The 18244-nt window shown below is 42.0% G+C and overlaps 2 protein-coding genes across 5 annotated transcripts in view; one reads left to right on the top strand and one right to left on the bottom strand.

The window, feature by feature from the left end:
* APAF1 (apoptotic peptidase activating factor 1) overlaps positions 1-7205 on the bottom strand; it is a 58145-nt gene extending 50940 nt beyond the window's left edge. Inside the window, exons 1-5 of one of the 3 annotated variants that reach the window (XM_066633411.1) lie at positions 7124-7143; positions 5420-5462; positions 4917-5085; positions 4579-4730; positions 2694-2883 (exon numbers count right to left, since the gene is read on the bottom strand). In XM_066633411.1, coding sequence (XP_066489508.1) covers positions 2694-2883; positions 4579-4716 — 328 coding nt within the window. In that variant the 5' untranslated portion in view covers positions 4717-4730; positions 4917-5085; positions 5420-5462; positions 7124-7143. Of the gene's footprint in view, positions 1-2693; positions 2884-4578; positions 4731-4916; positions 5166-5419; positions 5463-7123 lie in introns of those variants that run through there. The other 2 variants (XM_066633412.1, XM_066633413.1) reach the window with 2 other exon arrangements.
* Positions 7206-7293: 88 nt separating this feature from the next.
* IKBIP (IKBKB interacting protein) lies at positions 7294-17289 on the top strand. Of its 2 annotated transcripts, none has more exons than XM_066634400.1 (4): positions 7294-7517; positions 8790-8982; positions 10836-10953; positions 15171-17289. In XM_066634400.1, the coding sequence occupies exons 2-4, from the start codon at positions 8816-8818 to the stop codon at positions 15921-15923; spliced, it is 1038 nt and encodes a 345-aa protein (XP_066490497.1). In that variant the 5' UTR covers positions 7294-7517; positions 8790-8815; the 3' UTR covers positions 15924-17289. The 2 variants fall into 2 exon arrangements, with proteins under 2 accessions (XP_066490497.1, XP_066490496.1); XM_066634399.1 differs by lacking the exon at positions 15171-17289 and adding an exon at positions 11661-13711.
* Positions 17290-18244: the final 955 nt, after the last annotated feature.

The raw sequence follows: 18244 nt of genomic DNA on the forward strand, positions 1-18244 counted from the left end.
TTTCTAAGTAAATTGGGTTGCAACTATGTGTAGCTGTGCTTGCTCATACTTATTCATTGTTGCTTGTCTCTTTACTGTGAATTGAATTGTACACTCCCAGTTAAGTGTTATAAGCTGTATGTTATATGGCTTAATACACCAGGCACCTTAAAGAAGGATTTGATTAATGGTTCTATTAATGGTATGTTGTTTACAGTGCACTTACTCTGATAGTATTTACAAAAAGGTTGTGAAAACCAGAATTTAAAAAGTTAATAAAAATGTATCATGATCTTTTACTAAATTTTTAATAAATCAGAGACTGTACAGTTCTTGGGGAACAATTACCAGTAGGTTATTCTTCAAGTGCTAGCCCTGTGGTTTTCAAACTCTTCAGGAGTTTGAAAAGTGCAGAAAGTCCTTGCGATGTGGGGGGGAGGCAGTGGGGAAGGTAGCAATGCAGTCCTCAGGGTTGCGCTGCTCAGGGAGGCTGCAGGGACTGGGATGCATTCACCAGTCTCTGTAGCATTGTTCTGGGGGTGCAGGGAGCCCTGCGCTAGTGCCTGCAGCTGGTTTGAAGTGAAAGGAGAGCGATTGCACTCCATTTCCACAAAACCAGAGTGCGACTGCTCTACTTTCACTTCAAACCAGCTGCTGAGCCCTGCAGGCGATTGCGCAGGGCTCCCTGCACCCCCAGGATGATGCTGCAGGGACTGGTGAGTACATCCCTGTCCCTGCTGCCCCATTAGCAACGCGATCCTGGGGATTGCATTGCTGCCTTCCCCCCTGCCCCCTGCCCCTTAAGGGGGCAGAGACCAGGGTCTGCCTGAATACCACTGAGCTAGCATAAGGTAAAATCAGACAAAACTATAGTCAGATATCCCCTTAAGTTTAAACAACCCCCCCTCCAACTTATCCGAGGGTCATAGAAAATTCCATGATTTTTGGTTCAAACCTGCCCTTGACTTATCTGTGAGTTCTACTTATACTTAAGCGTCTGCAGTGATTCCTCAGTCTAGGATACCACCAAAATTGCAAATAGATCTGCAAACAAAATTGTAACACCTTGATCCAGTACCATGCAAGTGGTACTTTAAGCTAGGCACTTTAAAGAAAGTGAAAATCGCACTCCATCAGCTGTTTGGTGAGAAGAGGGAAGGTACCCGGATAAGAATCCAGTTTTTTTATCCCCTTTCTACACAGAAGATTGACTTTCCACCTCCTTAAACAGTTATGTACACACAGTACCAGTTGTTAGATCAGGCTGCAGAATCATGCAACAATTCCCCATCCTGTTAAAGATACAAGTATATGTCTATTTCTATGTTTGAAGGGCATCTAACTAGATCAGGTTGACTGATTCTGTGAACCAGTATAAGTAGTATTAGTACACCTGTGGGTGGTATCATCATGGCTGAAATATGGCCCAATGTCTAGAGAGGATAGCAGAAGAGTTGGCTATAAAAACTACAAAGGATTTAAACAGGCACTAGCTTTTGGAAAATTCCTCCACTCCAGGTCATTCAGCACAATGGCAGGTGCCAATTGAAAAATGAGGTTTCTAGTTTTGAATTTAGCAGTCATCAAATCAGATTTTTAAGATGAAGAAGGTACCAGATAAGGGAGAACATTTCAAATGGTTATTAAAATTACTCTCATACTTTGAATAACCTAGTATTAAAGTTTCAATGGCTTACCATAATCATTTGAAACTAAGTAGATGTTGTGTTCCACGTACAACCGTTTTGCTGAGAACTGGGGCTGCAATCCAATGCACACTTTCTAGGGAGGGGCTACCCAATCCTGAGCTGCCCGGAGCTGTGGGACCCGGCGGCTCCACAGAGGGCTCCCGCCATATCCAGTGCCTCCCACGCTACCGTGGGAGGCTCCTCGGGAGAAGGCAACGTTTGTCCCCTTCCCCGAGTAAGGGAAGCAGCCCTGCAATGGGGCTACTCACTTTAGCAGCAACTGTTTGGTCACTGCTAAAGTAAAGGCGCTTGTGTAGGACGAGCAGCCCTGCCCGAGCACCTTGGATCCTGCAGAGCTCGGCTCCGTGGATCCGCCTCTCCACCCAACACACCTACCCCACGCCCCTGGCAACACCTCCCCCTCCCCGGAATGCCTCCCCCATGCTCCCGACCACGCCCCCATCTCCCATTCTGCAGCCCGGCGGTCACGGAGACCGCTGAGCCACAGAACCCAGGCTCCCGCTGCGCGCTGGCTCAGCGCCAGCCGGAGCTAGGCCAGCTCCGGCAGGAGCCCAGCAGTAAGCCCCGCAAACATGCTGGACTGTGGTCTGCACCGCAGAGGCACAGCGCGGACCACAGGATCGGGCTCTAAGTCTCATTGAATACACTGAGTAAACATGCATAGAATTGTTTTGTGGGTCTTGTACAACTTGAATCTCTTAGCAAATATACAAATAAAAAATACTGATGGAATTACTGTTCATAGTGTATTACAGCAAGGGCCAGAATATCAAAACAGTCATGCAGAGTTCTGTGCAGATTCCACAAAGAACTACTACAAGTTGCTGTTGAAAGCATATTTTAGAAGACATGTAGGCTATACAATAGATCACCTAGAAAGGAAGATTCCATTAAAAATAAAGTATTCCTTGAAAGACTTCTTCAGTAAGACAAAGTAATTGTCCTTTCCGTCAAAAGTTTAATACATTTTGTTCTTATGTAATGAAAATATATAATCGTACTCACCATATGATGTTACTCCATCCATAGAACTCTTTCCATTATAGGGGGAAATAATAGGGATACCATCCTGGAGAAGGGCAGCAAGATCTTTGTACCCCTCATGAACCAAAGCATTATAAAATGATATGTATGCATAATTATCTTTGGCAAGAATTATTTTTATTAGCATTGCTGCTCGATCTCTCTGTACAGCCTAATGGAGGAAAACAGTTAACAAAAACTCAGTCTGGTATGATTCATCCAGAATTCAGCACTTTTAAGTGTCACTGACTTCAATGAGGAAGGCAAGCACATATTCTCATAAAAGTCAATGAAACCCAGAAGTGTTTAAATTTGGCTGTATTGTATCCTATTTCATATAAACCAACAGAACAGAAGACTGTTCTGTTACTTAGGATACAAATCAAGTTATATGCTTTTAGCTAATTTTTTTTATTAGAGGGGAAAGCACACTACACTAAAGATTATCCTAATTTTATCAAAGTACCTCTTCCTGATTAGAAAATTTTAATAAAAAGAAAATATGCACCCATATTATTAACTCCACTTTTAAAATGTTCCAAACCTCAAGGACAATTCTGTCCAAAACTATGAAAGGATCACAGTCACCATGCACACTTAAAAACAATTTTGAAAGATTGGCACCCCAATCTTCTAGAACAGCAATTTTCAACTGGAGTGCCATGAATGGTTCGGGGGTGTGCCACAGGAATTTAGGGAAGTAATTTATTAGTAGGGCCACTTGGGATGTCCCCCACCAGTAGCATGGTGAGCCTTGCAAATTATCAAAAAACTGATGGTGCGCCTTGACAATTTCTAGCACTTTAGTGTGCCATGAGATTAAAAAAAGATTGAAAAATGCTGTTCTAGAAGGTGTACACAGTGACATTTTGTGCAAGATGGTCAGTCAATTCTCCTGTTGCCAGTACAAGCGGGCCAGCATTATCCACAGGTTTGGTACCTATGGATTTCATCATCTGCTGAGCTGAGCTCTGCTCACGTTCAGAGGGCATGCGGCCTCCCTGACCCTCAGAATGCCCATTTCAGGCAAAAAAGGCAACTTCTGTTTTCTCAGAGAAAATCATAAGTGAAGTTTTTATATCCTTATAAGGCATTCTGAGGGCTACGGAAAACGTAAAATGCAGGGAGCAGCACAACGGACAGCACAGGGTGTCACTGACCCAGAAAATTTGTGAGACACTGCACTGACACAATGGCACAGCAATTCCTGTATTAAAAACCTAAGCAATGTAGAGCTTATTAGACTCCGCCTTACATCTCAATCCTACTGAAACCCCAACATGGTGATGCAGTGGCGCTAGCATGGTCTCCATTGCAACCAACGGGGGGTAGTGGTGGCTGCTGGGGGTCTCCTTGGAATAAGGGAATATTTGTCTCCTTGAGCCAAGGTAAGCCCCAGCAGCTGCTATGGATTAATTCAGACCTGTGCCAGTGATATTGCTGCTGCAAGTCCATGTTGACGCAAGCAGGCAGATCAGGACTGTGAAGGGGTTTTCAATTCGGTGGGTAGTCACCAAACTCACCCCTGTTCTGGGTCTGATCTGCCCATCCCCGCCCTATTTCTTCCCTGTATTACCCACCCATGCCATTCCCATGCCCATTCCGCCCCTCCTACCGCCACACTCCACCCCTTGAGCTAGGCTTACCTGCAATGGGTCTCTTGATGTCCACTTGTATGCACAAGGCAGCTCTGGTCTTCCTGCCAATGCACCAGCAGTTTGTATAGCTGCAAAGTGCTTATGCCTGCTTTACAGCAGCCTGTGCTGACAGAACACATGTTCCACCGGCATTTGGCTTTGAGAGGACTGGGCCTTTAAGATCTTAAAATACTGACACAATCAAATAGCAAAAATTAAGAATGGATTACCTGAGTTTTCACTTTATCCTCTTCCTGTAATGTCAACACTTCATCTGCAATCATATGATCCATTATATAAGAAGTCTTGATATCTTTTTCCAAAGCTTCACGATTCTGAAGCAAGCAACTTCGAGCCCTCGAATCCATTTTATTCCAACTTGCTGAATGATACAATGAGATACAGAAAGGATTGAAAACTTAGATTCCACTGTACCATGCACAAAAATCACCTAACAATACTTCTCCCTTCCAAAGAGAGAACTGAGCTTCAGATAATATGATGCTGCAGATTCTGGTTAGATTCCTACCACATAACACGATGCTATAGATTCATGTTAGGTACCTACCAGGATTTCAAACAACAAATGATTCTGGAGGCATCAGCATCTAAATAGTTTTGAAGTTATTTTGGGGGAGTCTCCAGTGTTCTTAACAGTCCACATAGGATACTGAACGTGAAGAGATAAAAAAATCACCCAGGAATTTCATCACTGACATCTGTTAAGCCTTTAGGCACTAAAAGAAAAAATATTATCCATAAGCCAGTAACAGTAGTTTTAAAATGTTACTATGTCAATAGTAGCTCTAGATTTCAAAGTTCCATATGATGCTAACCTCTTTGTGAACATTTTTTGTTGAAAAGTGGTATATAAATACTGTTAATACCTCACACATTTAAAAAAATAACTTCTAAATTGGGATAACCGGCTGTTTCTTTAATTAATGTAGCATATTAGCTTACAGAAAGGACTTTTTTCAACAGTAGCCAAGTTCACACTGTGCATCAAGTGCCACATCACCTTGCCAGTGTCACCTTTTTTTAAAACTTTGGTGTGCATGCACATCCTACCTTCCTCTTCCACCATGTCAATTTTCAAAGGCTGGCAGAGAGCCTAAGGAACACACAGAAGAGGACACATGTGGAGGAGAGTGGAATCTGCGACTCAGATTTAAAAGCCAAAATATCAGAACCCGTTTCACAGATACTTACACATGAACTGTAAGTGTAGAGAAGACATCAGTTTCTACACATGTATGTTGGCAACAGTACCATATTCCAAATCCAGAAATGATAAAGTGACTACACTATTCATTATCTTCTCCACAATTTGTCTACTTAGTTGAAAAACATGCACAACTATAATATATAAAGTATGTAGATGGATTTAAGTACTAGAAACCAATTGCTTTTTGCTGCTGACTTTAAGAACACCATAACTGGATCCAGTCTGTTCCCAAGATAAGCATGTGCCAACTGCCATCTAGTGGTAAGGCATAAAAATTATACTGTACAGTATACTGTATGTTTATCAATTTGTCATGTCAGCAGAACTATCATAACAAAGAGCTTGAGTGGATGAATTCAAGACAACAAAGTGCTAGATTTGAGGTTACTCTTTAGTACTATCTACTCCCCAACCCCTACTAAGAAAGCCTTCATATAAGTAACTAAAATAATCAGAGATTTTTCCAATTTATCCTGCCTCTACTTCCTCTGTCTCCCTTGTGTTTATTTTCTAAGTTGTGAGCCCCTTGGGCAGCAAAATGTTCTCTCATTCTTTGCTCAGAAAAATAAAATCTAATTTCCCTGAGATTAGCTTGATGGTTTTATCTGCTGTTTTTTTCTCTCTTTTATCTGTTTATATTGGAACTTTTATTGTGTTTTGGTTTTTATGCCACAAGCCACTTCCGTGCTTTTTTAAAACAGAACAGTAGGAAAAATTTATTTACAATATAAAGTGCCACATACAGAAATGGTGCTAAATTTAAAAATATGTACAGCTACACTATAAACAAAAAGGATTTAGCTTACAACTCCCTGAAGCCTTACAACAAGAGAGAGATGTACTAATTTCAGACCTACAAAGGCATCTTGTGTACAAGGCAAATACTATAATTGGTAAAGAAAATACATGAAGGTGGGGGGGAGGTCTTGCTCAGCTCTGTTGCGCTCATCCACTCCACCAAGTCTGTGGGCTGCAGATTACTACTACTACTACTAGTACTACTACGATTCAGTACTATAGGACTAGTGCAGTACAGTGACAACATTGATATACCAACATCCCACAGGCTTAGGGTCTAATCCTACCCAACTGTCCAGTGCGGATGCATCCACAGAGATGCCCTGAAGTAAGGGACCAAACATTCCCTTGCCTTGAGGAGGCCTCTGTGACTGTCCCCCCATCTAAGGAGGAAGTGCAGAGCCGCATCAGCACTGGAAAGCTGGATAGGATTGGGCCCTGAGGCTGCAATCCACACTTACCTGGGAGTAAGCCCCATTCATTATAATGGGACTTACATCTGAGTAGACAAGAAGGACTGGGCTCTCAGGCTGAAATTCTATCCCTCTTACCTGGGAGTAAGTCCTGTTGGTTATAATGGGACTTACTTCTGACTCTCAGGCGAAAACCCTATCCCCACTTACCACGCAGCGTCCTCTCCTTCTCAGGAGTGGGGCTGCGCCCCGCCCCCCAGCAGCGCGGGCTCTCTCCCCCAGACCGCCTGCCTCCCCCAGACCGCCTGCCTCCCCCTTCCAGCGCAGGGCGGCTACCTGGAGGGGCTGCCTGCGGAGGACTCAGCGCCTGCCGGCGCGCGGGAACCAGCGGTCACTTCCTCCTGCCGGCCAGGCCCGGGGCGCGGCCAGCGAGCGAGGAGGACGCCTCCCAGAGGCTTGGGAGGGACGGGGGAGGCGCCGGCTCCGAGCCACGAGGCTCCCCCTCAGTCAGGCACCCCTCGCCGCCAGCCCGCGCGTGCCCGCCAGCAACGGTCGGCACAGGGCAGCGCGCGCCGTCGAAGAAAGGGTGTGCTGGAGCGCCTCGGGAAGAGCAGGCCCGCGCATGCGCCGAGACGTGGCGCGCGCCCCCGCCGGACCCTGCCGCGCTTGGGTGTGAGGGTCTGCGAGGGGAGGGCGCGTCTCGACTGCCCTTCCCCCCTCCGAACGAAAGGTGACGGGGATGCTCTGAGGGGAATGTGGGCGGGGGGGGCAAAGTTTCTCGGGGGGGGGGGTGCTGAGGGGGCAACAGCTGGGAAAGTCCTGAGCCAGGTCTACCTGTGCAGCATTGGCAGCTTGAGAGCGCACTGACTTGGGAGGAAGCTCCATTGACTGTAAGGGGACTTACTTCTCAGTAGGCACGCATAGGATGGGGCTGAGAGGCTGCAAGCCTGTCCACATTTACCTGGGAGGAAGCCCCATTGACTGTAAGGGGACTTACTTCTGTATAGGCACGCCTAGGATGGGACTGAAAGGCTATTCACATTTACTTGGGACCTAGCCCCTTTGACTGTAAGAGGACTTACTTGTGAGTAGACAGGCATAGGCTTGGCTCTGATACAGTAAAATGGAAAACCAAACACAATTCTAAGTCTCTCTGAAGTCTTTTGAATCATTGCAGAAAATTAGGATCATCATATTTAGACTCACACTAGAAGAGAGTGTCCTGCACCAAAATCTACTTCTGCAGCAGCTGTAGCCCCACAGCCCTGTCACAGATCTCCTATACAGGCCTGTAAGACCTTCCTATAAGTCCTTCCACCTAATGACAGGGACAATGGTCAAAGCACAACAAAGAGGCTCTTAATGAGGTAATCTAGTCTCCCACAGCCTGTAACAGTGTCTGTTTACACAACAAAGGCACTAGATTGGGATGAATGTTCACAACCCCTGTAGTTAAGTGATGGTCTGCACACTCCTTTACCATAAGCGCATCCTCAAGCTTGTTTGGGAAAACACTGTTACCTTCTTCGGTGGGGTTGTTGTTCCACCACAGATTGGAACTACTACATCTCAGGTTTTGATTACAATTGCTGTACTAGCTTATTTTACATGTCAAACACTGGTGTGAATAAAAAATTTGTTATACCTTATAGTTTCTCTTTAGACCCAAAATGTTTAAGCAAAGTGTACTGGGGTCCCTCCAGGATTACGAGACCTGAAGTTTAAGATTCATTTGTTTCATGGTAGGTCCACCCCTAGGATGGGAGAGCGGAGTATGCGTTTTATTACAGGCGCATACAGGCTCTTGGCATGTTTACTGGGGAGTCCCACAGTGTTCGGTGGGGGGGGGGGCTTAATAAATCTGGTTTAACAAAAGTGGGATTTTTGAGCAAACATGCATAGGACCAGGCTGCATGGATGAACTTGGTTGGCATCTTTAAAGAAGGAGGGGGAAGGTTTTGGAAGTAACAGGCTTCCCCCCCCCCCCGTTTCTTCTGTGTAGGAATTTGGTACAAAGACATTGCTGATATGTCGGAAGTTAAGCAAAGAAGAAAAGCCAACCTTTCAGCCAAATCCAATGAAGAGCAGCAAAAGAAATTGGTTTCTGAAAGTTTAGCTAGTGAAAAATCCTTCTGGATGGATCCACGGACAGCTTCAAGTTTACTGTCTCTCATGGCTTGCATAGGACTAACATGGTAAGCAAAAATACAGGAAACTTGGTATATGGACCATGTATGTTTATGGGAAGCGATATGTCCGCACTAATGAATCTTTATACAAACTGCTTTAAGTGTATTTCTTAATTTTTGTATCATACCTTAAGAGAACCCCCACATCTGTACTTATGGTGACTATGGTGTACTTATGGTGACTACTGCAACTGAATTACAGAATTGCGTTAGCCAGTCCTATGCATTCTTATTTGTGATGAAACCCTACTGAACTCACTTGGACTTATTTCTGATTGGAGTGTCTGAAAAACTACTGTGGACCAGTTCATCTCAGTATTAATGCAATATAGATAGACTGTGGCTGCAATCATACTTACCAGAGAGTAAACCCAATTGACTATAATGGGGCTTACTTCTGAATAGACATGCATAGGCTTGGGCTCTGTATGAGAGTTTGAGAGTCTGGTGGTTGACTACTTCACTGGAAACCATACTTGAAATATTAATTCTTAAAAATAGCTGTTTATGTGGCCATTGCTATTTAATATGAATTAGGTATGTGGTACAGTGCCTCTACCGAATTTATTCTCTCCCTTTTAAAAGCCTCTGAGTCAAATCATAAATGGTATACTTTCAAGAGGGGCTTGAAATATTTTCACATTTATTTACTAAGTACTAAATGCTGCAAGACCCTAGTTGTTCAGGTTTTTGCTGTGTTGGCAAAGCAACATTCAGTACGAGATGCAGGAACTATTTTGCTTACAGAATGTTACAACTTGCCTGGCTAAATTATGACACAGCAACATGTGTCTCTGCTGCTGTCATGCCCAAATGAAGCATGACATTCCCCCAAAAATGTATTGCGTGACTGAGAAACGGACAATAATTTAAAAAGAGATTCAGAATAAAACACCAACATTATAATACCATTGTACAAACTGATGGTAAGGCCACACTTGGAGTATTGTGTTCTGGTCGCCATGTCTCAAAAAGATACAGTGGAAATGAAAAAGGTGCAGAAGAGAGCGACCAAATTGATTATTGGGCTGGGGCACCTCCTTTATGAGGAAAGACTACAGAGTTAGGGCTTATTAGAAAAAAGGTGCCTATGGGGGGACATGATTGAGACGTACAAAATTATGCAGGGGATAGATAGAGGGATGTTCTTTTCCCTCTCACACAACACCAGAATGAGGGGACATCCTCTCAAATTGAGTATTGGGAGAGTTAGAACAGACAAAAGGAAATATTTATTTACTTAGTGACTAATTAGTCTTTGGAACTCTTGGTGGATGTGGTGATAGTGTTTGCCCTAGATGCCTTTAAAGTGGGATTGTACAGATTTCTGGAGGAAAAGTCCATCACAGGTTATGAGCCGTGATGTGTATATGCAACCTCTTTGTTTTATAAGTAGACTAACTCAGAATGCCAGGTGCATGGGAGTGGCACCAGGAGTGGCACTCTTGTTGTTTTGTGTGCTTCCTGAGGCATCTGGTGGACCACTGTGAGATACAGGAAGCAGGAGTAGATGGGCCTTTGGCCTGATCCAGCGGGGCTCTTCTTATGTTCTATCCAACTTTCCAGCACCAATGCAGCTGCAGTGTAGCCCCAAAGTAAGGGAACAAATGTTCCCTTACCTTGAGGAACCCTCCCCTTCTTTACCAAAGGGCTAAGCCTACCATGACCTCTGTAGCAATTTCCTTGGTTAGCTAAAGGCAGAATTCTCTTTTTGTCACTGCATGTTCCATTCATAGTTACAATCTCACTTTGGGAGTGCAAGTAGTCTTTGGGTGGATGGTAGATTCTGTAAAGTTGTGGAAGAAATTCTTAACTACTACCAATTACGTTCACTTGTTTTGTTTCTCTTCCATTCATAGGTTTCTTTTTCAGCAGTCAGCACAGCTGGCTGCTGTAGAGGAGAAATACTATGTATTAAAGCAGGAAGCTGAAAAGTATCAAGATATGGAAAATAAGATTAATCTAATGTCTGAAAAGGTAATCCAAAATTTTTATATATCATTTTAATGATAATGGGGGTCTTAAATTCTTTAATTTATGCAAGAATACTTTTCATCAGCCAATGCTGTATTAAATGTACCTTCCTAATGAAACTTCATTAGGCTAGAGCAGGGGTCTCCAAACTTTTTTGCCAGAGGGCCGCATCAAATACCTGGTGTGGTGTGGAGGGCCAGAAAAAAATTTAAATATAAAATTTAAATAAATAAATTAGAGATGGAACTTAGATGAGTGAATAAATGAATGAATGGACTCATTCATTCAATCTCTCTGGCCCTCAGAACACCCTCCAGACACAAACAGAGCACAGTTCTGGTCATTTATAGTTGAGTGGGTCAGAAGCTTTTAGGGGACAAGAGGCTGGCTGCGGGCTGGATAGAGGCTTGTTTTGGGCTGCATCTGGCCCCTAGGCTGGGGTTTGGAGATCCCTCGGCTAGAGTGTTGCATTTAAGCATAAAATCAAGTTTGAAGACTATATTTGTCATCTGTGTATTACATCATATACAGTACCCCAATGTTTTCTGAAAATGTAAGATGTGTAAGCATCTTAGCTGTGAATGAATTATTTGTTCACAATAAAATGACTTGCATTTCAAAGAAAACTTCTCCATTGTGTTAACAGTAGTATTCTTCCAGTCGAACTTATATTAAGTCAAGATGGACGTTGTTTTGTGTTACAAATGCAGTTTGAGTCTTCTTCGGGTATCCTGCAGGAAGCTTCCACATCTGTCACTAGGATGACCAAGTTTGAGCAGGAAGTATCCAGTCTTCATAACATCATGCGTGACATTCAAAGCACTGAGCAGGCACTCCCCAAAAAGATATGGAGCATTAATGAGAAATTCCAAAACGTAATAGAATCCTGGAAAAAAAGCCAGGATGAAATGGATACAAATATTAGAGGTTTAAAATCAGAAACCAAGCTTTTACATAGCACAGTTACCTCAAAAATCAATGCAGCAGATCAAAAAATAAACAACCTTTCAGAAAGACTGAAAGATCTGGAAGACAGTACAGTACGAAATGTCAGAACACTGAAGAGGCAAGAGGAAGATGAACTATCTAAAGTTGAACAGCAGCTGCAGTTTGAGACAAAAGCAGCTGAAAAATTAGAAGAACAGCAGAATACTCTGTTAACTAGACACTCTGATCTCAGGCAAAAGCTTAAAGACTATGAACCAAAAGTGGAAGAATGCAAGACATATTTACCAGCAATTGAGAGTGCCATTCGCTCAGTTGTTAGGCTTTCAAGTGAGCTGATAGGTGTAGAGAAGAAGATGGAAGACATGACTGTGAAGGTTTTTAATGTAGAAGATGAAATGATGAAAGCTGTATCTGAGATAATGGACATACAAAAAACTCTTGAAGCCATTCAGTATGAAAACAGCATATTAAAACTTCAGAACGAAGTGGTTGTTTTAAAAGGAAAAGTTCATGACATTGCAGAATCTGTGACAGAAGTAACAGAACAACCAGAAAGCCTTCAAAGCATAGATAGTGGAGAGTGAACCCCATTCCACTGAGCAGTACTTTTCTAGCAGTTACATAAACCTCAAAGTAACCTGCTTGGCATTCACTAAAATGAATGGGTGGCTTCACTCTGAATGAATCTGGTGTGTGTGTGTGAGGGGGGAGGGACTGTCCTAAGGTTAACTTATTTAAATGCAAATATTCCTTTGCATTTATTTGTAAGTTTCTTTAAATGTTAGGTACATTCAAGCCATTAAGATATTTTAAATACCTATTAAGTATTTTGGTTCAGCTTTGAAATCTAATTTTTATGTGCTCTGCATGGTATGGAAGTAGAAAATGTATAATTGTCATATAATACAGTACTGTACTGTATTTTTCCTAAGATTGCATTATTTTTGGAATTCATACTGTATTGAGTATAGCTGAGACAATTGCTTTAGGGCCCAACACTATTCAACTTTCCAGCAGCGATGTAGCTGCAATGCAGCCCTAAGGTAAGGGAACAAATGTTCCTTTATCTTGAGGAGGCCTCCATGACTGCTCCCCCCACACGTCCCTTTGGCAGGCTGCATTGGCACTGGAAAGTTGGATAGAGCTGGTAGGGAAGACTTCGTAGGGAAAACTGATAGCTCGAAAACCATTCTTTTAAAATAAAAACATATTCTGCAATTACGATTGTATTACAATAATAGTTCTGCAATTATAGACCCAAATGTAGCTAATGATGATCCAATAGTAATCTCTGAAGCCTCTTGAAAAAATGGACTTTTAAAAACTGAAGAACAAAAGGCAGAAAAATGAAGCATATGAGAAAACTTGACAGTTGTGCAATCTTCAGTATTTGTGTACCTGTTGTATGGCAAATAGTCTCATTTTCCAGTGAAACTTGTGTATTGTAGGGCTCTTACAGTCTGATCCTAAATACAGGGGTCCCCATATCCACAGATCCCATATCTGCAGACTCACTTGTCTGTGCCCCCCCCCCCAGAGGTGATGGGAACTCTGCTTGCTTCTGGAGGGTGGGGGAGGTATTTGCCCATATCCATGGTTTCATATAACCATAGGGAGTTCTGGAATGGAACCCTCATGGATACGAGGCACACCTGTATGTTTACTTGTAAGTGCTTTCCACTGAGTTCTGAATAAGTGTGCTTAATAAAACGAAGCCTCAAATATACATGGGTGGAAAGAAGTCCTAAGTGCTCAATTTAAATAACCTCATTACCTGGTAATAACTTCCCTTTTATTAAAATGTATTGACCAAGTCTGTGAAGTTATTTCTCTCAAAATTAGTGTGCCTATGTAATGTTATTAACAGGAAATGTTACTGCCCTGTTGCTCATTTAGAACAGGGCTGTCCAAAGTTTTTGGCAGGGCGGCTACATCATCTCTCTGACGATGTCTCTCTGACTGTCGGGGGGGGGGCAGGGAAAAAAAATTAATTTACATTTAAAATTTGAATAAATTGACATGTTTACATAAATGAATATATTAAAGATGAACTTATATGAATGAATGAAGGTCCTGCAATAGCTCAAGGCCTATAAAAGGCCTTGCACAAAGCAAGGCTGGCCTTTCCTTTGCTGCTGCTACTGCATCACGGATGTGAAACAACAAGCAGTGGAGGGAGCTCTCATCCCACAGCTCACGTGAGAGGTCAAACAGTTGCCCTCATGCTGAGAGCAGTTGCGTAGGGCCAGTGTGGGCTCCAACAAATCTCTGGAGGGCCAGAGGCTCATTGGAGCCTGGGGGCTCCCTGAGGGCCACAAGTGGCCCCAGGTCGGGGTTTGGGCACCCCTGATTTAGACGAATACATGCATGCCAAAATAATTAGAAATTTTCCTGACAGTTTGTGGAAAGCAAGTGCAATTGCAAGCAACTGAATTGTCAGCCAGGAAGGTGTTCCCATTGCTTTTCTTCCCTGTCCGGACTCACATAAATGATTCAGAACAATGACAAATGAGGACACATACAGTGAGACTGAGAGTAGGATGGGTTCCAATTGAAGAGGGATATTTTAAATATTTTATTTTGAAAGCAATTACTGACAATTACTGCTAGTAATTACTAGCAGATTTATGCTTAGAGTGGTGATCTTGGATAGTTAACATTCAGTGTTTTTACCTGTTTTACTGAATACCAAGAGAAATTATCAATCGAGAGAGAAATGCATTTTTGGGTTCTTAGACCACAAATAAAAAAAAATCTGAATTCCCAACATTTCACCCCAAGTTTGTGTGGCATAGGGGCTGGATGCAGCCCGCAGAAGGCTCTTTATCCAACATCAGCTGCTGAAAGGGCAGCCTGCATAATTGGATTCTCCCATATCTTGGAAATATGATCAGGTTTGTGTGTTTTCTCTTGTTATTGGCAGCTAATGAGTTCCTAAGTGGAAAGAGTGCATAGTTCTGGTCATGACCTGCTTGATAACATCATTTCCTGCTTTAATGAAGTAACTTCCAGCCCTCAGCAGGCATAATTTCAGCCCACTATATGAAAGAAGTTTGACATCTTTGATTTATATGCTTGTGTGCTCTTATAGTGACACAATAGCCTGTTTAATATATGAATTAGGGAAGTATTTCAAATAGGTGTCTTCTTTTGCCCTTGTATGTTTATCAAGTAGCAGAAATAACAATTAGCTAAAACACTTAATTTCCAAAAAGGGTGCTGCAGTTACACTGAAATACTATATTCTTACAGTATTTATTCATTCACTCTAGTGTGAGAAGACATTAAGCTTAATGAAGCAAGTGGAAGATCTTCATATAATTGATCGGGTGAAGCATCTACAAGAGGAGGTATACACCATGCAGCTATGGTCTAACAGATTAATTCAAGAAGTGGAGCTTCAGCAGAACTTAACATCTCTCTTTCACACAGTTACTAAATATGAAGAGAGTACAACGTCTATAACTAAGGATCTCTCTGTAAAGATTGCTACTGTGAAGACAGATATTAGACGCATTTCAGGTCTTGAAGCAGATGTGACCTTATTAGAGGAGAACCTACTTATGCTAGAAGATAAAATAGATAAGGCTGAAAAGACTACAGTACAGAGTATAGGAGATCTTCTCACAACTAGCATTGACAGAACTGCAAAACTCCGAATTTCTGTATCTGAAAATGCCAGACAAATAGACCGCATCAAGACAAAGATGTCTGAGCTGAATGCTGACATCAGCCAACATACAACTAAGCTTTTTGATTTGGAAAGTGATAGAGCCAAAGTTCTGAAGACAGTAGCCTTTGCAAATGACTTAAAACCTAAGGTGCACAACTTAAAGAAGGATTTTGTACATTTAGGACCAATGGTAGATGAGCTAACATTAAGAATAGGAAGACTGCTTGGGGATCTGTTAGAAAGACAGAAGGAAATTGCTTTCATAAATAAGAAACTCTCCAATTTAACATCCATTCAAACTGAAATTAAGAGTGTGAATGATGAACTAACTAAAATTCCAGATCTGAACTAGTTACCTGAGACACAACACCTCAACTCTAGCAGCATGACAGCTTAGTATGAGGTACCACCTCAGAAAAAGGATGTAAGTTTGATAGCTAAAGCACCACTTAATTGAAGATGTCTTACCCATTTGCTCTATATAACAAGTGCAACTTTGAGTAGTAAGTTTAGTTGTACAAATGTTTATAAACACATTTTCTAATTAAGCTAAAAAGAATTTTGTGCACTGCCTATTGAATCAGTGAGAACAACAAATGAAATGTTACCTTTGGCCTCTCATACAGCCGGATCAGCAATGCAAATTGCAGGAGAGCTTTTCAGTGTTAATTTAAATAAATCTCAAATATTTTTTATAGATAGTGTAGTGGAATCGCAGAAGATCTGTCGAGGAGGTAGATGTGGTATCAGCAGTGGCCCCTTTAAGGGTAAAGGCTTGCGCATTCAGCAGGGACTGTGCTGCACAGCTGCAGCCACTTGAAGGCAATAAAGCCCTCAGGCATAAAAGCACCTGATGAAGGGAGAGTTTGGTGTGGGTAGCAGGAGGAGGAAAACTTGAAGGACAGACTGGATTAATGGACTGAGGAATTGATGGCTAATGGACTGCTGGAACTGCTGATGGACTGATGTGTGAATGAACTTTGGAAACTGCTGGAGCAGAAACTACTGGAGATATGAGCCCTTTCAGCAGTCTTCGAAAGCTGGTATGCCAAGGGAGCCCTGTAAGGTGAGGGTTTAATGGACTTTGAAAGCATCAAAAAGTCTTATTTTCAGTTCCTTTTCCAATGATCCCCAACATGAGAATTATTTTTTTGCAAATGCTACATACAGCATTGATGGATATATTCACCATGAGCTGAATTTCTTTCCTGGTTAGTCACTGACAGCTCAGCCCTGTCCCTTCCTCCCCCATCAGTGTATATTTGAAGTTGGAATTTTTATGCTAATGTGGATCACAGAACTTTATTTACTGTTTAGTTGCCCATTCCCCACTTTGTTTTGAAGTTCTTCACAATCCAGTTTGACCACCACCAAAGGATTTGGTGTAATCTACAAACTTGACCTGGAGTTAGGTATGTAGTGAGATGGCTGTTGATGCAACACATTAGAAAGCGTTCTTCCATTGTGCACATTGTTGGTTTATTTCTATTCTGCTTCCTGTTAATCCATAAGAGGACTCATCCTCTTATTCCATGACTGCTAAGTTTATGCCAAATCCTTTGGTGAGTAACTGTCAAAAGCTTTTTGAAAGTCCAAGTATGTAATGTCAGCCAGGTCACTTCTTCCACATTCCCTACATTGGTATATTGAAAAAATATATATATTGAAAATATAATGTTCAATAACTAGCCTTATTAAAAAAAACATCCTTTTTGCAAAGGTCTGTTTCACTAACTTTGTAGGTTTTTAAAGTTAGTAAGTTAAACAGAACTTACCTTTGCAAAAACGATGTTTTTTTAACAAGGGTAGTTATTGAACATTATATTTTCAATATATATATATTCAATATACCAGTTAAGCTTAGGTTTCAGAGACTTCCTGGATTCACCTTTGGATCCCTTTTTGAAGATCAATGTTATGAATATCATGCTCTGCTTGTTGGGTTTCTGGGAACATAACCGTCCACTGCAGAGGATGGGATAGTCTGTTTGATAGAGGATCTTCTTACCAAAGACATTTCAACATAGCATAATTAGAAATACAGCCCTATATATCTTCAGCTAGTCTCTCAGGTGCAATTAATTAGTTACTCCCAACTGCTGTTTAAAAAAGCAGAGCACTCAGCATCTTCCTTACCTAAATTGAAAGGACGTGTATAAATTGTGACAAGCAGTAGAGACTTCACAACCCTAATAAGTCCACTGCTGTACATTTGACACTGGATGAGGTGTGTTATGTATGAGCTCATGAACTAATATAAAGAAAGAACAGATGTCAAGCATTCTGGTGTGAACAGCTCCAGTCTCCCAGGAGATCCGTGCATTCCTCATTGTATCAAGTTCAGTCACCTTTATGGATTTGCTATGGCCACATGGCTCTAAACAGACAGACATTTTAACAATAAACATTAACGGTGGCACTTATTCCTTCTATGTCCATTTTTTGCTGTATTGGCAACACTTTCTCCCTGGGTTATTTGGCAGGCACAAAACCAAGTTTACTGATCTGTTAACGTTGTCAATATACAGGTATCACCTATTTTCTGTTTTGTTTTTTGACAATCTGCTCTTTCAGCACATTTCAATTATACCTGGAATTCATTCAAATGCATTCTCCACTCTTAACCTTTCTGCTGAAAGGCCAAAATTACCCTCTCCCTTGTGGATCTGCAAA

Source organism: Tiliqua scincoides, chromosome 7, assembly GCF_035046505.1.
Source record: "Tiliqua scincoides isolate rTilSci1 chromosome 7, rTilSci1.hap2, whole genome shotgun sequence".
Taxonomy (NCBI): domain Eukaryota; kingdom Metazoa; phylum Chordata; class Lepidosauria; order Squamata; family Scincidae; genus Tiliqua; species Tiliqua scincoides.